Source organism: Ooceraea biroi, chromosome 4 (genome assembly GCF_003672135.1).
Source record: "Ooceraea biroi isolate clonal line C1 chromosome 4, Obir_v5.4, whole genome shotgun sequence".
In the NCBI taxonomy this organism is placed as follows: Eukaryota; Metazoa; Arthropoda; class Insecta; order Hymenoptera; family Formicidae; genus Ooceraea; species Ooceraea biroi.
The window spans coordinates 16,302,976-16,324,915 of NC_039509.1; the positions used below are offsets into that span (position 1 = coordinate 16,302,976).

The window sequence follows — 21,940 nt, forward strand, 5'->3', positions numbered from 1 at the left end:
ACATGTACATACGACGGTATCGAGAACAAAGATCGACGATCCTCTGACGAGTAAACAACTGAAAAAGAGAATCGAATGTATTGATTCATCAACTCGTTGATTGCGTTATTAAAAGCCACTTTTCATTTTATTATAAGAGTGTTACATTGGTTTCAGCACGCGAACGCGAGATCCAGCGTGACAGTCAAGTATTTCAAATACCTCAGATACAAGTTTCTTGGATCTCACGCGCCCCTAAAGTCATTCGAGTCCAAATCAACAGGTAATTAGAATCACATCCATGAAAGAAAGGCTTAAAAGTACGACGTTTCCGCGATGCGACGTTGAGATGGCATGCTTGAGGACGTGGGAAGACGACAACGAGACGACGGGCTTAATTAATTTAGCGGTCGTTTATTTACTGGTCAGTGTTATCTACAATGATTTATTGTAAAAGTAACAATAGTCGTGTATATAAGTTAAAACGATATCATACATATGTACAGATCTCTCGCTACTCGGCACGATCGACCGTGTGGGAAGAACATCGACCGCTACCCACAATCGCGAAAGAAAGAAGACTCTGAAAAAATTCCCCGCAATTGACCTCGCGGTCATATCTCGATTCTTTCCGCGCGATCGATCGTGGCGTGAAGTCTCTTCTCCGCAAGTGACGCACGATCGAGGCCAGATCGTCGATCCTGAGTCACTCGCAAGGATCGGTCTCGTTCGCCCTCTTTTATCTTGTTGCTGCTCGTTTTTTCCTCTTCTTTAGTACCGGATTGTGTGATTGAACGTCGACGCTGCGGCCGATCGATGCGCGATCCCGATCAATTCATCGTATACGAGGAACGATGATCGTTCGATCTAAATAACAATTGGGACGTGGAACTTTGTGAGCCTTCACGGCGAGCCTTCGCGATTCGTTGCTTGATTTAAGCAGGGTCTATCTTGTGTCTCATTTTAATACTAATTTTAAGTGATTACTTGCTTAATTCAATTAATGTTGTCGAGGAGGTACGTAATCGAATGAGGAACGCTCATCGTGAGACTTCGCAAGTTTCCGCGTCCAAATCGTGATTTCCTGATCTACGACTGAATGAGTTCCTATCTAATCGCCGAGCTCTCGTCGTCTCTCGCCTAATTTGAGTTATATACAATATTTTCGGAGCTAAAATTCCTATTGTCAATATTATTAGCCAATCTTGTCGTATACGATCCGACTGATAATCATTCCGCGCATTGTCGCCGACATAATGCGGCAATTTAGGAAATCCATTTGGATTAGTTAATTAACTATTTAAACCACTACTTGCGCACCTTTTATGAACGTACAATTCTTTTACAAAGGTGTAAAGGAGTTATTCTGATAAATAAAAGCATTTTGCTACATTTTGTCGGCGATCACCGATGCTAATCTCGCGTCTTTCCGTATCAAGTACTTAACACTCCTATCTTCTGTTATCCTGCTTATCATCTCAACTGTTTCGCTCGTCTTTCTACCTACGATAGCCTAACCTAGGAATTTGTTCTAAGAATAATTCTAATTCTGATTCGCCAAATGTCTTGATGATTCTAATTGGAAACAATTTCTCCTAATGGCATTCGAAGCCATCTGCCAATCTTCCCCGTGTGAGTATCACGAGGAATTAAATGCTCCTTTGGAAATGGAAGGAGAGGTTATCTTAATTCTCGATCAGAAGATCTTCAAGACTCACCACGTCGTTAAAAAAAGAAACTCGGCGCTCATATCGATCCAGCGTATGAACGCGCTCGTACGTAATTATAATCGAAAAGTGAGACCAGCGTTCGATCGACAGCCGATTGATACTCGACTGGTATTTCATTGATTACATCTCGATAACGTAAAATAGTAGCAGGCTCGAGGAAAAAGCAAATGTCTCACAAATTATTCAATAATGACATGAAACAAGTCGCGAGTCGAGAAGAAGATCAAGATAATGATTTTCTTCCATGAAAAAGTGACAAAATGAAGAGCCTTGCACAAACGTTCCCACAACACGTAGCGTTTGCGTTTCTGTGCTCGCTTACTTTACTTAAACGACAAGATCAATTTATTCCGAATCTCTCGCATCGTTCGAGCTTCTCGAACGATGTGCGCCGCGGAAAGCAACTTTAATCGCTCACTACCTTAATCCCAGTGCCCCATCAGTCCAGAACCAGGCTCATGTCCTGCGTCTTGGTCTCCGTGTAACCGATGTACTGCGCGTACCCCCTCTCTCTCTGCAGATCCAGGTGATTCTTCATGGCGACGACCGTGGGATGATGAAGCGGCAAGCCCTCGTCCTCGACAAGATAACGGAGAGCTTCGGTGGTACAGGCGTCCCATCCAACCGTCCAGGAACTGAGATCCTGCGCTTGTTGGCTGTTGAAGGACCTTCCAGCCTGCGTGGCTCCTGGATTCTCCGCCCACAGGCGACAATCCAGGTTCGAAGAATCAAAGGATTGATTGTGCGGCTTCTGACGATCCCGGCGGAAGCTCTCAAAGTTCGTGAACTTTGCATAGTTCGCGTTTCGCTCGTTCAGATCGTCGACAAAGTCGAGGTCGTCGTGGCCAAAGTCGCCCTCTTGAACTGACGCTTTCGGATGGTCTACTCGATCTTGAAGGCAATCGCGGTCGAGGTAACTCGTATCCTGCAGCATGTCCACGGTATGTATCGAGTTTCGAGCCTGATGTATCTCCCTGCTGCTGGAGGGTAAAGACTGCTTCTGCGAGTACTTGAGTTCCTGTGCCAGCGAAGCAGCGAGTTGGTGGAGCAGCTTGGTGTTCTCCGTTTCCTCGTCGTCGTCCTCGAGCTCGTCGATGTCCACTTCGACGCCCTCGTCCTCCGACGATGACAGGAGATCCTCGTCGTCATCCTCATCCATGCCTAGCAAGGTCAGTAACCGCTCGGCGGCATCTACACAGGTACAAACGATCTGGATTATCCGATTATCCGTGATTCAAGAAGATTGATTCAAAAATTACAGCATCAAATCCAGAGAACTTTTCGACAGGAAAAGTTGAATCAAAATCGAGGAACGTTTGTAATAAATAAGACTAAAATTAATTGAAACTGAAATAAGAAATATTTAATGTTTCAGCATTTCACGGAAAGTAAGAAGCCGGGATTTTCTTTCTTTGGGAATGCCGGGATAATTCATTGTTGGAGCTTCGTTAAGTAGCCGGATGTCGGTACCAAGATTCTCCCCAAAAGAGGCAAGACGCCGCAGATGCATCTCGCGGCATACAAACGCAGGATCAGCGACAATGACGATGGGAATGATGCATTATTGTAACAACCGGACCGCGATTCGAGATGACTAGTCCGCCGCGACGCGGCCAACGGCCCGGTTTTGCGGTCCTGTGGGAATCCTGCCCCATAAACGTCCCACGGGAACTACCTGTCGCCCGAAACCCACACCCCGTCATATCCGCCCTGCGAATCGTCGAATTTCGCACGAGTCTCTCCTCTTTTTCATCTCCCTCGTCCGTGTGTGATGGTGTGGTAACGTAATGTGGTGCGTCCGTGTCGTGCGTGTGCGTTACTCGCCGTTCACACACTCCTCGCGGGAGCGAAAAGGTCGTCGTCGGCGAGGGTAACTCCGAGATACCTGTTCCTGGGAACGGGAGCGATCTCGATATCGGAAGGTGGCAATCAATTAGATCGTTGCCTTCGAGGGCAGGCTTCGAATAAAAAAGATATTCCGTTGTAACGAACTGCAAGTAACATTGTAAAGTTATAAGAACAAGTTACATAGCTACATAGGTAGAATTGATTAATTATTTATTACATAAATAAAAGTTACTCAGAAATTAAAAAATACACATTTGGAAAGTTTTTATTCGAAAAATTGTTAATCACTTTTTTAAATTAAATTAATCAATTTGATTAATTTGATTAATTTGATTAATTTGAATAATCGTTTGATCAGTTAATTTAATTAACTGAATTAATTAAATTTTAAGAGCTAACGCAATCTAATGCACCGTAAATCCGCTTGGTAAACATGCCAATTTAACGCGTGCAAAATTGACCGATTGATTAGAGGCATAATTCAGATGTTTCCATTAATGGGAAACCATGGTAGTCGAAATGGAGTGAAAGAACGCATTTACGTGTGTGGACAAATTATAATCCAATGTCCACGCCATTCCCATACTTTTTTTCCCCGACATCGTGAGTATATTCAATCAACGTTTTTCAACCAGACGAACAGACAGACGGACGTACGTTACGCTCGCATCGTACTCATTCTTTTTCCCCGGCGGTAATAGAAAAGTCTGGACCAGTGTCGACTCGCGAGAGCGAGTTCGTTGATTCTTCTTTTTTTCGATCATCTTGCTCCCTCTCTTTCTCTCTCTCTCTCGCTCGCTCGCTTTTTCTCTCCCTCCTTCCCCAGAAGACGCCAATGCGACTCTCTTTGCCGGACGTTCCCACAGGGATACCCGCATTTAAATGTCCTGTTTCCATAGTCTATGGGACGTGCGAGACTGGATTGGATTGGGTTAGGTTCAGCGACGATTTAAAGGGACTGAAGGGCGTCTAACGAACAAACTGTTTATTTTTATTTAAAAAAAATATTGACCATAAAAAGTTAGAAGTGCTGAATCACATTAACAATATTGTTAATATGCACCAGTATTGTAGCAGATTATATATAACTTATGCAAAAATATACAACAAAATAGCCAAGATACATGAAACAGATTTTTTTTCATTGACCGCATAAAAGAATAATTAACTAACTGTGTAATTATGTTTAAACAATGACGAAAGGATTATTATTCGCTCTTTCGACATGGGCGAGAAAGTGCGGCTCACTTCACACGACTATGAAAGATTTTAGTGTTCGATGATGGACGAACTGTAAAATATTATCGCTCGCGGTGCACGTGAATCGACATGGTCGATCAATCGACGTTATCGTGACGACCATGAATTTGTTTACACACGTTTACGATTCGCGTTACGATTTATATTGTTTGACGATGACGTCGGGAATTGCTGCGCGCCAAGGAAGGGCCATAACTCTTACCGGTGAATAGAATTTCTCTACGTATATGTATGAGGAGCACGTATTAGCATGGAGAATTCATATTTCAGGAGAGAAGATGAGCTGAACGAGCGTATAAGCGGCGGCGTAAAGTTACTCCGCCGAGCGATACCAGCGAGCGAGCGGCGAGCACTCATATTCCGTGATTAATGACGTCGACCTAATAAATTTTAATGGCTGACTCGCGCGAAACGTTCCGCCAATAAATATGGGTACGAAGTTGCGATCGAATGCTATTACGAGCGATATCTACGTCATTTGCACCTTATTAAAAGTTTTAATCGAGGCGACTACAAAGATGACGCGTTCCCGTCGCGCTTTCTTACCAATCAATTTATCGCGGTGAAAATCTCTCGAATCAACGAGCTAATTGAATGGTCCTTAAACAAATGCAAGAGATTCGCCTTTCTACACTAAGATCATGAGAGATTGTTTTGTTTTTTTTCGAACGGAATGTTATTGTACGCAAATTGTTTTTGGCACTATTCGTATATTTTTTAATATATTATTATGTTGATCTATTGCTATAACAAGATACAACGTTTTACTGACGGAAAAAATTAATACGGAAATTCTCACGCTTGAAGAGTCAGCATAACGGTAACGCGCAGTGAGTTCCAACGTTATTATAGAAAACACGAGTGGCGTTCTTGAAGAGGGCAGGATGCCCTAGGATGGGATATGCTCTTATGACAGCGTAAAATGTCCCCATTTTGCGTTAGGGTCTGAAAGGGAAGCTGAATATTCCGTATTCACGGGTAAATTCGATTCGTTCTGTACCCTGTCCCTCGATGAAATTCCGCGAAAGCACAGATAAATGGAAAAATAGCGACGAGACGCATGGTTTAATAGGTAATTCAGCGACAAGTTACAATTACATAAATTTCTGCGTAACAATCCAATCATATTATTGGAACGCTGATATTTCTGACTCGTCCCTAGATAAAAATGTGATAAATCAATTACCTCGTATGGTAGGCGAATTGTCCGTGATGTCGGTGGCCAAATCGACAAAATCCTCCAATCCTCCGCCATCGCCTCCGCAATCCATCATTGTGTCCTGCATAAAAAAATATCGACAAAAAACTTTCTTTTACGAAGACTGTGATGTTATAAATTAAAGTTAAAATCAGGCTCTGATCAGAATTTGAACAAAGTTGACACTGACGGGGAAAACTTCATGGAAATCGCCTTGCGCGCATAATTTAATTAAAGGCTTGCACGAAATAGCGCGACGAGGTGTTATGAAAGATGAATAATCGCGACGAAATACGACGTACGGTAATAATTATGGTTCCATCGAGGAAACTTCGAAAAATTGACGCAACCGTTAATTTCGAGCGAGTCTTCTGGCTACCTGTTAAACGTCGTAAATTATTGCATGTCGGTTAAATTATTGGCGAAATTATTAATACCGCCATTCATAAAACTTTCGCACGACGCCGCACGCATTAACGGACACCCGGACTGCCAATTTGCCATGAAACTTTATAATTCGCGGGGAAACGCTTACTGGCATTTTATTCCCTCGATCAATAGACTTTCCCCAAAATAATTACTGTCTGCGATAATATGATCGAAGGATTGTAAAAAACCGCCATAATTTCTCTCGATACAATGACAAAATTATCATTTGTAAATTATGATGCTATATAGATTCTAATACACGGTCTTAAATAGTGTATTTTTACTAAAAGATAAAGGTATAAACTCAATATAAGCGTAGCGTAATTACTATTAGCGCAAATATTTGAAAAAAGGATCAAGCATATTTGATTGCTGAAGCAGTGGAAAAATAAAGATCTAACAATACTGCAGATAACGATAATATAAGAATACTAACAAAAGATGAAACTAATAAACTGTGACGTCTTCATTAATTCTTAATAGCTCATAGACTACTTCAATGACTGTGTGTGTTATTGACTCAGTTTAAGAGAATAAGATTCACAAATACTCTAATAAATTATACATAGTCACAAATCTCTGACAAATTACACACAGCTGTGTAACGATACAGCGTTTCTGACTTTTATTATTTATTTTATTTATTAATCAAATTTTCTTTTGCACGTGTTGTTATTCAACGTGGCTGCGTCCGTTTGAATAATTCGTCAACTCGTTCGCCGACTTAAATCTCTTCCTTCGTAACTCTATAATATACTATAGCGTTCCCAGTAATAACCATAAAGCGGATCAACAGTACAAAATTGCCGGTACTTTCACTCGTGTTTTACGTGACGTACACATAATAGAAATCCTTTCGTCCAATCATAGTTGCAACGATCGACCTGACAATTCTGCTACCGACTGGCTCGACTGAGATGAAGCCATGAAGGCATGAGGGTTTACGAGCGACCTTGGCCCCTTGTAAAACACTTGAATGGTTTACTATTTCCAAAAACTACGGTCGACTGGGATTCCAATGTCCGGTGACCCAGTAACCGGCAATAAATAAAACAGCAGAAGCGGAACCGCGGACAGCCGAGTAACTTCATTTTTGTGGCTTTCAGTGTCTATTGCCTTTTCTGAAAAGCTGAAAATCTGCCGTCCGTCTGGACACCGGGAGGAATACAAGAGGTTTAGTTTGATGTGGGACAGCAATCTGAGAAAAAAAGGAAGGGAAATTCATGAAGACGCATTCTATCTTCCAGCGGGTGGCGAGGACCGAACTTGCCACGCGAACGTCGTCACGCCGATACGGATCGTCATGGTGAACCTTGGTGAAAGCGAGAACGCGGAGAAAGTTCGTGAATGGGTTGAAACGATCGCGCCGTGCTGGTCGTGATGGCGACTTAAGAACGGAAATTGCATCGGCATAAAAAAAGGAGGAGGATACAAACAGTCAACGGTCGTCGTTGATCGTCAGTGAAGAAAGGGATCGAATAACGTTCTACCGACGTAACGATGACAGCGACGATAGTGACCTTCGCCTAACGTGGCTGTAATTTGAATTGGGATGAGGTAAAGCACGATAAAGTATGATGCGCAGTATATAGACTCCTTCCTAAAGTAATTTGTTGAAATAAATGCGTACGAGTCGCCGTAAATACTCGTTGAAATAATTCGTTAAAATGATCATGCTGATCTCGATGCGGAGGATGATCGCAATCGGCGCACGTTTACGGTATTCGCGATAATACGATGAAATTATGGCCTCGGCTTGCTACATTGTCGTTAATGCTACCGGTTCGTACAAGCCGATATGCATTATACGAGATTTCACACCCGGCAGCGTTCGTCTAATGGCGATCACGATCGAGAACGAGGCTGAAAATACGGAGGATACGCGCGATGATCGTTCCGTCCGACTCGAGTCGCGCACTAATTATCGCCATCACGGAAAATAGTCTGAACAGCGCGAGATACGACATTAGCCGGGATCGACACGTTCGCAGCTCTTCGTCGCTAATTGCGCCGGTATGGAAATATATTCAAAGCGAGCTCGTGAGGACAAAGTCGAAGATGCTCGCCGATTTGATCTCCGACTATGCCGAACAGCAAGGCGAGGCAGCGCAATCGACGTATGCAAACGAGCGGCTATCGTAAATTTCCGCTGTTAAGAATACGCTTTCTCCGGATCGCCGGGAAGATAATTGGAGGAACTAAATCGGCGGAACAGAATCCGCGCTAGCTGAAATAAGAAGAGACGCCGAAAACGTCCCGCCGTTGATATCGCCCGTTTAAAGCCGGATTCCACATTATCGAACTTTGTCGCGAACCGATTAACACGTTCACGGTTTCAAATCGGTTCGGCTCGATGTAATCGATTTGCGGCTAAGTTTAGCTCGCGATACATCTAAATAAGCTGGATAAGCAGACTCGGTCTTGAGACTTCTTCGATTAAGCCGGCGAGCGTGCCGACAAACGTATGCAAATTCGGATTCGGCGCATTGAATTCGCGTTGTTCCGCATAATTGCAGCGGCCAAAGCGCCCCTCTAATCGATACGCGAACGAACGAGAATAGATCTTGGAGCCGCATTCACCGTGATTCTTCGTCTCGGAGAGGTGAATGGACCATGTAAGGTGCAGTTGTGATGCAAGCTGCCGACTATTGATTCCTACATAGACGCGCGTTCGGTCACGAAGTACGCAAATAATTGACCGGCGACTGGCAATAAAATTCATGTTTTTCATTAGGCTGCGGCTGAACATTGTCGTCAACAACCGCGTGGAAACGAGAGCACGCTTAAATTAGATTGCATAAATTGATGCACGCGAACGAGAACGCGCGTCCCTTCGTGATGTCCATGATATTCGGGCCATCGATCGCGAGCAAAACGCAAATGTTTAGCTAACGGGTTGCAGACACGCCCTTCAGTTACATGTGATCCATTTCGATGGCATTTCGATGGAAAACGTTCGTGACTACAACGCGCAACTACAAAATTTGATAAATACTGAAAATCGGAAATATTAAATGACAGTAAAATTAAAGTCGTACATTCAAATCCGAATATTGTGTAAATACATAATTTTTGTACATATAATTATGTAATCTTGTCTATCATAGTTCCTAATTGTTAGATATTTGTAACATATTTAATTATTTTATAGTTTCAAGATTTTCTGGTAATTGTGTAACTAATACGAGTACTTTAATTTCACGTTTCTTATTTTTGTCGGAAACTATTGAAACTCAGATGCAAATGTCGACTGATCGATCCGTGCCAGGTGCTGGTGCATTTTTCAGTCGTACGTAACAAGCCGAGCGGAGACGCGGTCTCATTTAATTAGATAAATTGATAAATATAAATGAGATTGCCTGTCTTGTCCTTCAGTGCCGTCCTTCCATGTAAGAGCGATTTTTGTATCGTCCAAACCATTGCTTAAATACAGCGTATAAGTCAACTGGCGACGGTAATTCGCAATATTCGTTTCGCAGGAGACTCGCTGGATCAACTTTAACTCGCGGAGCTCGCCAGTTTACCTAATTAATCCGCGCCGCGAAATAATAAAAAATCGTAACGACAGAAATAAACGATCATGAACAACAGGGCGACTTACATGCCGCAGATAAAGCAGAAACGATCGTGTACGCGCCTGCAAAAAATCCGTAACAAGCCGTACATCGCCGGTTTATTTTTTCAAATATCTCCGTTGATATCGAGGCGCAATAACAAAACTCGGGCGTGTCACGTTTTTCAACACTTTCGATCCTAACGCCAACTATAGTCACCTGTCCGGTGGATTAAGTATAGTCTACAACCTTAATTCAACTGATGCTACCTTAGGATTAAAAAAACAGAAAAGAAAACGAAGAGCACATCGAAGCACATCGATTCTGGAGGATAATTTGATATACTGATTGGGAAACCGAAGTGGCCCCAAGGAATACGATAAATCTATAAATGAAGCAATCGGATGCGACTCTTTCGGCGGACTTCGGAAGTAGATCCTATTTCATATCCCCGCGAGGATTCCCTTCAGCGTCATCTTCATCGCGACACACGCGGATATAAATAGAACGCAGGCAGAATACGTAAAGACGCGTAAGTACGGCACGTAATGAAGGGACACGTTTGACCACTTCGATGCAGTCCTCTACGTTGGTTGCCAGGCGGACGGATGTAAGGTGCCGCGGATGATGCCGCCGGTATTCCGAATTCAAAGAGCGCCGCGAGTTGAAGTGGGTGGTCCTGGGAACACGGGGAATTTCGAGGAAAACTCGGTGTATCTCGAGATTTAAGCGAGAACGTGAATGAATCGCTTAATTTGTAAACGACACCAGCCGCTTTCATGTATGTGTGTCGAGTTTAATCGCCGAGTATTACATGGTGAGCTTTATATGGCAAATACAGTTGAATACAAGATTGTAAATTGGTGTAGCTTCTCGATAGGATTAATCACGTAAAGTGTAAAGCGTGTAATGCGAATCTTGTTCGCGAAAAACAAGATTTAATTCATTTTATCTCTGTTCTCGCTTTCAAGAAGATCGCGAGAACCATAAATTAAGTTTGAAGGAGATTCGAGCAGGGTTGCTGCGAGGAGAGCGGAGAGAAAAACCGAAGCGGAGAACTCCGAAGATCATCGAAGTTCTGGAGGATCGTTGGAACGAATTCGAGAGAGAGACTTATTCTGCTCGTGCACAATAACTACAAATGTCGAAACTGCGAGGAAACCGGACGAAGCGACTGCCACATTTTATGTGAGATTGCACTTCACAAAGAATATGTATTTCTTTTCCACGGAGTTCCAAAGGAGCGCGGACGTTGAAAATGCAGTTAACTGCAGAAAGGGCGCATATCCTTTGCGCAATGGGATTCAATTTAAAATTCTAATTCGCCCCGGCGCCACCCCGATAGAATTTCAAGCGAGAAAACTCGGGATAGAAACAGTACGATCAAAGTCGAGAGATAAATCAGCGAAAACTAACTAAATAAATAATAGATAAATACATAAATAAATAGACGCCGAAGGAGGAAAGGAAAAGGAAGGAGGAAAGAGCGCTTAGAGAGCAAAACGGGTCCAAGAATCCGTAAATTACAGGAAAATTACAAACATCAGGGCGATAATAAAAGCGACGATAACAAAAAAGCACGTTGAAGAGCAAAACAAAAACAGCGCACTGAAGGCAGTACAATTTTCGCCGGCAGGAATTGATGTGTGATTCTGCATCAGGCTCTCATGAGAAACGAGTAATAACGGACGCGCGCGTAAATCGATGCACCCCCTTTACTGTTAATAACATACTCGGCGATGGGGATGGAAAACGAGTCGAGCAGAGAGAAGCGGGTGAGAAAAGCGGGAAGGAAAGGGTGGCTCTGTAATCCTCCCTGCGTCGCATAAATCGCGCATATCGCGCGGATAGAATCGGAATTATACGCGCCGCGAGTGGACGAGAGCGCTCTTCGCTTTAATGGAGATTTAAATCACCGAACAGGGTTCACGCCGTTTGTCGTCGTCTCCATATATAATAGAACGCTGGAATATCGCTCTAATGGATGACCAGCAGGATGGGAGGAACTGACAATGAGAGAGAAAAACGGCGCGAGTACCCAAATCCATCGATCACCGCGTATATCGGTGGAAACGAAGAGGAAGAAAGAAAAATCGGTTTTGCAATCGTATCGAAAACGAACGAGCGTGCCGCACACGGGGAACGAATAAAAAACCGATTCGCCTGTTCGCAATCGATTTCGGGCAGGTGCGCTTTGGCAGCCGAACGCACGGCGCTGCTGCCTCGCGATGCATTCCGCGGTGCGATCGTGTATACAGATGATTATCGGATGGCGAATTGGAATTTTTTCGGAGACAGCCGGGCGACAGACAGCAGAAATATGTCGCGAGTCCTACGAGCGTTGAAAAAACTGTCGATTGAAAACGCGGTAAAAGCGTCAAAATTCTCTGCGAAAGGGACATGAATTTCAGAACGTGTGGATGCGTTGTAATGCATAAAAGCATCACAAATGTGCTTAGCGCATTAATTGAACGAGCACTCTCTCTATCGACATTATCAAATTATGTAATAGTTACAATAGCAAAACTCGGTACGAAATGGAAGCACAGGGATTTCTGTTTGCCGCTGCGTGTCCATTAAATTCTCCATAATCATTTTGTAATATCACTGTTCTATTTTAACTCTAATTCTACTATCATTCTAGAATCATTTAGCATTAACGAAACATTGATATAATAAGAGATTAATAATAAGAGAGCGATTAGCAGCGATGCAAATGAGATCAAATTAATTTAAACTTGAGATTGATCGATAAATGTACGAAAATTTGGATTCGGATTTTAATTCGTTCATGTTCCAGATACCCGGCAGATTATTCTGGACCATCGAACATCTCTTTAACTACGTTCAAGTGTGTCTAACTGCTTTAACACTGCCACGCCGTTGAGAACAATCCCAAATCGCCCGTGGAATCCGTGATGAATGGACATCCGATACTTCGCATCGTCGCTAAATAGCAGCGCTTCGCTCTGCGGGGCGATTTAAATGCGCTCCAGATCACCTCGCCCCGGCAGTTTAAAGCGTTCAAGTGACACGAGACGACGTCCGTTCCCGGACGTAGCACAGCGGCTCTGTAGAGGTTGCTACGTACCTCCGACAGGGTGTCCTCCATCATATCGCTCGTGTCCCTCATGACTGCCGATGGAAACTCGCACCGACAACAATCACTCAACGCCCACGATACGTCGTCCACCTCTCCGCCGCGACTGTCCTCTCTTTCTCTCTCGCTCCGCTCCTCGCGCTCCGTTTCCGCGCCCAACGTGTACCGATATATTCCTTCTCTCTCTCTCTCTCTGCTTTATTTTCTTGCGCCGTTATCTCTCCTCCCTTCTCAAGAGAACCGCGGAAATTAGCTACGCGAGAAGAAGGCACGATGACAAGTGCTCGCGGTCGCCCGCTCCAGCAGCATCGAGGAGGAATTCCGTGACGTCACGAGCAACACATTTCTTCCATCACCGACGAGCGGACGGTCTCGCGAGTTCGCCGCCGTTCGGGTTGCTGCTGCGTGCCGCCGTTGCACGGCTTTTGACGGATCGATCGTATCGCGACGTGTCGCTCTCCGCTCGCGGCACTCCGCCTCCTCCCGGACCACCGTCGTTGACCTCCTCGCCACCGTCGTCGTCGTCACGATTACTCAGAGACGCGGCCAACCGCGAGTCTACGCTACGAACATCCACTAGTCGCGAGTCCGCGCGAATCCGCGCGAGTGCTCGCGAGCCTCTGCGGGAAAACGGTGCGGCGATCGGCGCACTCCGCGGCGCTCACTCGTTCGCTCGCTCGCTTTCGTTCGGCCGCATTCGCCACGTACGAGGGGAGGAGGGGTACGCGTCTCGTTCCCCGAGCTACTCCGAGGTACTCGAGTACTCCTCTCGGTATTCGACCGCGACCACGCTCACCACGCGCTCGTGGCTCCGCGATCCATCGAAGTGCGCGACTTCGGAGACACTGGCTGGCCGCGCCGCTCGCTGCGGTGCGCGCGCGCTGGCAGGTAACGCCGAGTGCCGCAGGTCGAGACCCTCCTGCCAGAAGGCAGATTTGCGCCACCATGACGGTCGCTGATTCGCTTTCTCTGTTGCTCGCTCAGCCCTCCGATAGCTCTCGCTCTCTTTCTCTCCGACTGACGTTCCCTCTTCTTTTCTCTAGGGTGCGAGAGACACGTCGGCGCGTCGGATTCCGTCGCACTCGTGTGACATGACGGAGTCAATGCGCAGCCGGACGTCGATAGGTGCGGATCTTTTCGTCGAAAATTTTCCGAATTTTTTGAGATCTCATATCGCCGCTAAAACCATAAAAAATCATTGTCAAATCTTGTTTAACGGAAACTTTAATTGCGACAAAAGCAGATCTTTTTTCTTACTTATTCATCTTTGCTCTTCGATTAATTTTTATTAATTTCTTTCATTTTTGTACGCGCGATTAGAACTGCGAGCGGGTGGAAATGAGATATCATGAAATCTACCAAATAATTGCAGCTGGTTTGCCATCTAGATCGTTTCTCATATTCATCTTGCTTTCAGCCACGTTGCGAGACGGCCCTGCGATCTCGATGTGCCTCTCTGTCCAACTTTCATCCACGCACTCCGTTCATCTTCGCCACGCGCGTCTCTCCTCCTCCTCCTCTCATCTGCTCTCGAGTTTGCTCGTGGTCGCGCGACTCCAGAGGCGCAGCTGCCTCCCACTCCGTGCGGACTTCCTTGCCAGACGTCGCGCTGTCGCTTCCTCGCAGCCGCCTGATCGTCGTCGCGACGCTCCGCGACGGCGAGACATCGATGCAGACGAGGATGCGTGATCACGCATCATGATCGCGAGCAGAAACGCGTTTTTTACTGTCTCCAGGACTCGTTATCCTGGCGAGAATCCCGTCCTTGTTGCCCTTGTCGAAACTCGATAGCGCACGTGGAGTCGCATGTTATGCAAATCGCCGCAGATATGCAGATCGACGCGAGCATTATTGTCGCTGCGCGCGGCGTATTGAACGTTTATTGCTAGAAAGCACCGCACCATACTTGATTGGCGTGGCTTAACACAGAGACGCGGACTTTGTATTGAAGCTTGCACCTGCTGGAAACATGAGGCCAAGCTTCGACACGAGCTCAACACGAAAAATAAATTAGAACGTCTAATTTAACGTACAATATATTATATATACAATATATTACATTAATCACATAATAATTATATGATATAGGCTGATCTCGATAAAGAAATTTATTTGCAATTCTTTGAATCAACGATCACTGATGAAAGTACAAGCAGCTTCTCGAAAAAACTATTTCCCTCGTGCAAAGAAAGAGGTCTGCTCAGAGGGTTTTATTTCACGCAAGATGGAGCGACCACAATGAACCCAGGAGGTCTTTGAAACAATTCATAAAGTTTATGGCACCCGAGTTATCGGTCTGGGATTCTCCAAATTTGCCCAGGGGAGGCTAGAATGGCCACCGTACTCATCGGATTTAAATCCAGTGACTTCTTTCTTTGCGGGTACATTATAAAGATAAATGGTATGCCGGAAATCCAAAAACTGTGCCAGATTTAGTGGCAACTATTAAAAAGGTCGTTAATAACATTGAAGACGACATGTTAGAAAAAGCATTTACGAGTTTTCGTAAAAGAATCATACTGTATATTATGAACATACTGTATATTATAAAAGAATATGCATGTATTATACAACATGCATTGTGGAGAAACAAAATATTGGCAGAATATTGTCATAAATATGTAATAATGTGAAAATATAATACAGAAATATTTTTAATCTGTTTTTTTTTCCTTTCATCGTTAAAAACGAGCGTTCGTTGCCGGCGCTACAAAGCGGTTCGCGCATTCTGGTCGAGAGCAGGAATACGGACGAACAGCTGCTATTTCACCTGTTCGATACATTATTTAAATGCTTCATCTGCCCCGATCTCGAGATACCGCGAGATAAGCGACCAGCGTTTCCTGCTTTCTTACGGCTATCACGCAAGGCCCTCACAAACCTTTCTTTCTTTCGTGTAAATCAGTCTGGTCTTTTGCTGATGAAACTTTTCAAAAGTTTCTTGAAAAATATCAAGTCGAGGAAAATATTGCAATGTGAAGAGACAGCTTTACTCAAAAATATAAAAATTATTTATGACTTTTGTGAATAATTTCGTATATGTTATTATATTATACAACGATAACTTTGCGTCGTGACTTTGAGAGAGAAATTTGAGATTTGTCAAATATAATAATTATTATTTAATTTAAGAAAAATAATAAATTATGGAGGTCTTGTGCGAATAAAAATCTAATTTGACATTATGGATCTAGATACTTCTTATGCACATCTTCAAATTCGCATATTTATACGTGTAAAAAACTTTTGAATCGATTTTCTGTTAGATTCTGATTCACAAATTTCAAATTATTTGTGTCGGTTCATAATCATTAAGAATGATTAATTTTTCTCTATTTTTCTTTCTCTCTCTCTCTCTCTAATATTCAGAAATTCAGTCTGTTTAAGTTTCACTATCACATAGCAAAAAATTAATCTAGAAGATTTCTAAGACTCTACAAAGACTGTTCGCCTGTCAATTCCCATAAATATCGGGCTTATCCTTTCCACATATTTTGTAAAGTGATCTATATCGCGCATTCCAACTTGATGGTTACGACTGCTATTCTTGAAAATGTAATAACCGTCTCCACCAGTGATCAAGAAACTTGGTACTACTACCCTGTACCATTCATCATGCAGCAAATCTTCATATTTCGGATACTCACAAGTTTGGCACCTGTCGATACAATAAAATATACTACAATTGCCATATATATTAACTCTCAAACTTAAAACAAAATATTAGAACTAGCATGTTAACTCTTAGACGAACTCGACAAATACACTGATGTAAAATGATAATATTGAATATAAATGATACCCTAATTTTGTCGCAAAACAGATTGAGAAATTTCACCAGAATTACTAACAAAAAATTTTACCTGATTTTAACATCGGCCGCAGTTCGCGTTTTATTGGCTACATTATAAGTTATTTTTAGTCCTGACCATGCTAGGATTCCCTCAATTTCCAGGATCTACGAGGAATAAAAGAGATTTAATTTAATTTATGATATTATCGATTTCTATATTTTGTTCAATTTTGCAATTTTTCGTACAATAAGCAGTCTTGAGAGAGACAGCTCTTTATTTACGATAATAAGAGATTTAATTGACCTTTTTAATGGACTCTCCAGTCAATTCAATAATGTCCCAAGTATTTTCAAAAGGCAGGACCATCATCAGATCACCGTAGGTGATCTCAGACTCTTCAATGGAAGTGCGAATTCCGCCTGGATTTGTGCAGGCTACCGCAGCGTACGTCCACTGAGTCTTATTCTCGGCAGAATCTATATACTGAAGTTACGTAATGTCATTAAATAAATCTTGCAATTTTAATCAAAGATATTTAAAAAATTTCATCGAAGATATAAAAGAATCGTAAAGATCGCGTTACTTACTGCGTCTACCATAGCGTCGGTTATAAGATTTCCCATGTTGCATTCCTCGTAGCGACAGTTGCTTCTTGAAAGTAAGACTTTTGTTTTACCAATTTTCTTTGACGCCAATGCATCCACTTCCTCTTTCCATGGCTTCAGAGCTTCCACAATTGTCGGATCTAGATAAATTACGTAATTATTTTAAACATTATTCTAGATACGTTGGCATCAATTGATTCTACAGCGTAATAATAAATATTTAATTCTTGATCATAAACTTACCTTCCTTGATAGAGTAATCCAGAAGAATTGGATTTCCATCCCAGTCGACGACCTCGCCTTGCTCGTCAAACCATACCGTCAAATTACCCAAATATCTTCAGAAAAACAGTTAAAAAAAGACGAATGAGATTATATCATACACGTGTATGTACATGATTTTGAAACACAAACTCCGATAAATTTGAAGGAAATTCATTTGTTAAATCATCGTTGTAAAAACAAATTAATCACCCGCTGACATTAGATACGAATTGACCTTCTTTAACGATAAAAGATTGAGCTCTTGATATATTCTCATGTCGGTTGAATATCGTACTTTGTATAAGCAGCTGCCTGAACGATGAGAACTGTTCGATTCGTCTCGTCTTGCGTGACCACTACGGGATACTCGTCTGCTGGTGTATCAATAAATGGCGGAGGTCCTGCAATAATCAATGTTTAATGATATCATGTTCAGAAAAATTATTATTAATTGCAAACAAGAAAATAGTTTATACAATATAACGATGTCGACTTCTAAATAATAAATCAAAATAGCTTAAGAATGCTTTTAAAATCGATTTCTTTCAAATCTGTATAAACATATTTCTTTTTATAAAATGTTCTTTATATATACATTTAAATAATTTTTAAATAAAGAAAAGTATTTGTGCTGTCAGACCTGTATAAAGAAACGTGTGCGAATGACCACCGACGATTACATCGATCAAGGGACACTTCGCAGCCATGATCCTGTCCACATCCAATCCGCAATGGCTTAAGACTATAATGATGTCTATTCCTTTTTCTTTCAATCGCTGAGCTTCGTCATTAACCGTCTCCACTTCGTCCAAGAACTTTAATTTTTCTGTATCCGCCAGCATCTAAAAAGTCAAATATTCTAATAAAGTTGTACTTGTGCTGAGTTTTAGGCAGATCAATCAATTAAATTAACACACTTGATCTTTAATTAGTACAAAGAGTTTTTAATTGTTTATAGAGGACAATATGATACGTTACTCACGTTTGTAGTCGACAAAATGACACCAATAACTCCGATCTTGGTGCCGTTCCTCTCGATGATCGTACTGTTCTGATATAAACCCTAAAAAGGTCAAAATATTATATAATTACAATATTAATTTATTTCAGCAGAATGAGATTTACACACCTGTATAGTTGGCTCCTCGCTGTCATCAATGTTCGTTACCACAACTGGCGCTTTGACGTTTTTAAGAAAAGGGACAATGCCTTCAATTTTATTATCAAAGTCATGATTGCCGATCGTCTATAAAATTACCATGCTAGATTAATACCAGAAATATGTGACAAAGTTAGAAGGAAAAATTAAAATTTATTAATTATTAACACTAATTAAAGCTCTCTATTCTATCCAGTAACAATCTACAAAAATTTCAGAAATATGATTGTCAGTGCACACACACATATTACAATTTCTCATTAATTAAAATTAATTTCCCATCGTTTTCTGTTAATTTATTAATACTGTAGGTGTAGTTTTTTCTATCATCTTTCGTTTTTTATCGCTGAAGAGAATTCAAATTTGAAATCCTTCTTCAATTTGAGATGCTGAAAAATCGTAATGTATGCACCATTGACTAATCTATATTTTAAGAGTATTAATCTTTCTTAATCGTGTATATAATTGTACATAATTTCTTACCATGACATCGTGTGGCAACATGTTCATGAATACTGCGGTAACATTCCAACGATGCACATTATACCAAAGAGTTCCCTGGAAATGATCGCCGGCATTCAAGAAAATCGCATTCGGCCGTTCTTCGAGGAGCTGAGTGACCGCCGTGTAGACTCTGGCGATTCCCCCCACGCAGTCCTCCTTCTGATCTTCGCGACAGGTCCCAGAAGTCGGGTTCGTCTGTTCGAATCTACCTTTCGACGTATATAATTTTTGTTTCCTTAAGAGTCACGCTTCGACGAGTAACAAAACTAACGCGAACGTCTAACGAAGGGCAAGGAAAAGGAGGCTAAGGCTACATTTATTATGATTATCTTTTATCCTTGAATTTGCGCTCTAGGCCCAGAATTTTACCAATCAATTTCGATATTGACAAGATCTCCCAACATTACGTAGCACGGAGATTTTATTTATTACTTCTGCTGCTATAACTAAAGTAAACGCGATTGTTAAGCAAAAAATTAGATGATTGCTCACCTGGCATGGAAATCATTCAAATGTATTATCGACAGCTCGAACAGATCTGTCCTACCGGGATAAAAAAGTCCACGTCCAGTGAATCCCCAGCAGACTTGGAGTGACAACGTGAGCAATGGTAACCAGTACATGCTGAACCTGTGTTGAAAAAAGATATGAAGTCGGTATATTTGCAAGTAAATGCGTGCAAGAAATACACGTGATAATACGTAATGAGATTGAAACGTAATACAATCCTCTCTTTACGCTATCTTTTTGCGGCACCCGGCACGTTAAAAACTTAGCTTGGGAGACCGTCACACCTGTCTGATGAGATGAATGCCGCTGAGAGACACGCTCATAATAAATTTACCGACAGCCAGACTTGTTTTTTCAACCGCGGTATATTATGAAAATGCGCGTTTTATTCATTGTCAACGCGGAAACAAGTAATTGCGCTATTTTACGAACGTAGCGCAGGAAAGATAATTACCGCGAAGGTGGATTGCTCGGAGCATTACGCAAGCATCTAGTTTCTAAGTCCAACAATCTTTCACATAATGATATTCTGTCCAACTGTCGTATCGTAACGAATGTTATTTTTAACGAATTATCGCAGCTCTCAAAACTTGCTCCTATTTTCCAGATTTATTCTCGCAGTGATGTTTCTGCTTCGTTGCATTTAAAAACGCATTTGAGACCAAGAAACAAGAGCCAGCAAAGCAAGTTTTGTCACTGAAACGCATTGGAATGATTCTAAGTCGCCCAGTCATTCGTGCACAGTCATTCGAGCACTTTACTATGCGACATAAAAAGATTGCATAAATAAATACGGCTGTCTGCAATCAACTTCTCGCTCCCACACTTCCATTAATTATAATGAGAACGAGAAACAGGTACGTGGAAACAGGTGTTACCAGGTTACGCGTGTGGGAGGATAAAATAATTACAATGGAATTAATAATTGCACGGAAAATATAACAACCCGCTCGGCAATACGTCAATGCAAGTATAGGTAATTAGCGAAACGAGTCTCGCTCATAAACAATTGTCGATGTAATAATCACGGCGTTACTTACCGAACAATCATCCTTGCGGGAACAATTCAGCGTTCAGATCGGCGGGACTGCGATTTCTAGTGGACTGGGAAGTGCGAAACTGCAAATGTAATGGAAGGTAAATGCGTGCTTCAATAAATTATAACACATTTTGTCTGATAATAAGTGTACGTGTGAAAATCACCTTTGTCTTCCAGAATAAACCGGTAACTCGTGTGTCGAATATTCGTAGAGGACTGTGTTCCCTTTCACCATCTATATTGCGTGAAAGAATGTTGATTATCAGATCCCCTACTTCAGGTAAATGATTACAGCCACTCCTGACGACGCATTGTACGTGACGTTTCAGCTACATCTGTGACTGCCAATAGGTTCAACAATAAACTGCATTTCCTTTTTCTGTATATGCATATTAATTTAACAAAGTCATTTCAGTCTTTATGCGCGATATGTTTCGAGTTTCAATGTTGATAAGATTTTTCTAAATCCATAAATGTATAGAAATTAATCTTTCTCTTATTTATTTTAATTTGGAAAATTTTCCAAGCGCACAAGTTTTCTTTATTTTACTTTGGTCCACTACAAAAACATCGCGGTTTGCAAAGCGTGTATTTATTACTATTTTTTTAACTTGTTCAGGTAAAATATTACTTGCAGAAAGATGTGTACTCTACTAATTATTGAAGGTGATAAAATTGATTTTGTTTCTTCTATTGTGAAACTGCGTAAAATACTTATCTAAATCGTCATTGTCCTTAAGTGGCCTGCGATGCCGATTTTTACATTCATGTCATTCGTGTATCAGTGTATAGTTATCAATAGCACGTGCTCGCGATTGTCACGACGCGTGATTATGTGTGTCAATGGCTTGAAATTAAGCCGCATGAAATTATAGTTTCAGCATATTGTCAGATACAAATATTATATTTACTCGTATAATAAAACTCAGAATACGAATTCAAAAGTAAAAATAAAAGATTAAATTAT

The 21,940-nt window shown here is 42.0% G+C and overlaps 3 protein-coding genes and 1 long non-coding RNA gene across 7 annotated transcripts; 2 read left to right on the top strand and 2 right to left on the bottom strand.

Moving 5' to 3' along the window:
• Positions 1–100: 100 nt before the first annotated feature.
• On the bottom strand, positions 101–13,221 carry LOC105285023. The gene is made up of 3 exons (XM_011348942.3): positions 13,090–13,221; positions 6,004–6,097; positions 101–2,900 (listed from the first exon to the last, which is right to left on the bottom strand). Exons 1-3 carry the CDS (start codon positions 13,129–13,131, stop codon positions 2,149–2,151), a joined length of 888 nt encoding a protein of 295 aa, XP_011347244.1. The 5' UTR covers positions 13,132–13,221; the 3' UTR covers positions 101–2,148.
• Positions 2,751–3,808, top strand: LOC105285017. Its single transcript, XR_894980.2, has 2 exons — positions 2,751–2,878; positions 3,085–3,808. It is a non-coding gene; the product is annotated as an uncharacterized LOC105285017 (long non-coding RNA).
• LOC113561747 lies at positions 13,130–15,750 on the top strand. The gene is made up of 2 exons (XM_026968856.1): positions 13,130–14,223; positions 14,516–15,750. Exon 1 carries the CDS (start codon positions 13,140–13,142, stop codon positions 14,055–14,057), a length of 918 nt encoding a protein of 305 aa, XP_026824657.1. The 5' UTR covers positions 13,130–13,139; the 3' UTR covers positions 14,058–14,223; positions 14,516–15,750.
• Positions 15,625–21,928, bottom strand: LOC105284993 (apyrase). 4 transcript variants are annotated; one of them, XM_011348902.3, is made up of 13 exons: positions 21,138–21,928; positions 20,975–21,053; positions 19,917–20,054; positions 19,404–19,629; positions 18,891–19,007; positions 18,744–18,824; positions 18,402–18,603; positions 18,057–18,162; positions 17,741–17,835; positions 17,480–17,637; positions 17,196–17,375; positions 16,962–17,056; positions 15,625–16,756 (listed from the first exon to the last, which is right to left on the bottom strand). In XM_011348902.3, the coding sequence occupies exons 2-13, from the start codon at positions 20,983–20,985 to the stop codon at positions 16,525–16,527; spliced, it is 1,641 nt and encodes a 546-aa protein (XP_011347204.1). In that variant the 5' UTR covers positions 20,986–21,053; positions 21,138–21,928; the 3' UTR covers positions 15,625–16,524. The 4 variants fall into 4 exon arrangements, with proteins under 4 accessions (XP_011347204.1, XP_011347229.1, XP_011347212.1 ...); XM_011348910.3 differs by lacking the exons at positions 20,975–21,053; positions 21,138–21,928 and adding an exon at positions 20,389–20,941 and having other exon boundaries at positions 16,525–16,756; XM_011348920.3 differs by lacking the exons at positions 20,975–21,053; positions 21,138–21,928 and adding an exon at positions 20,219–20,311 and having other exon boundaries at positions 16,525–16,756.
• Positions 21,929–21,940: the final 12 nt, after the last annotated feature.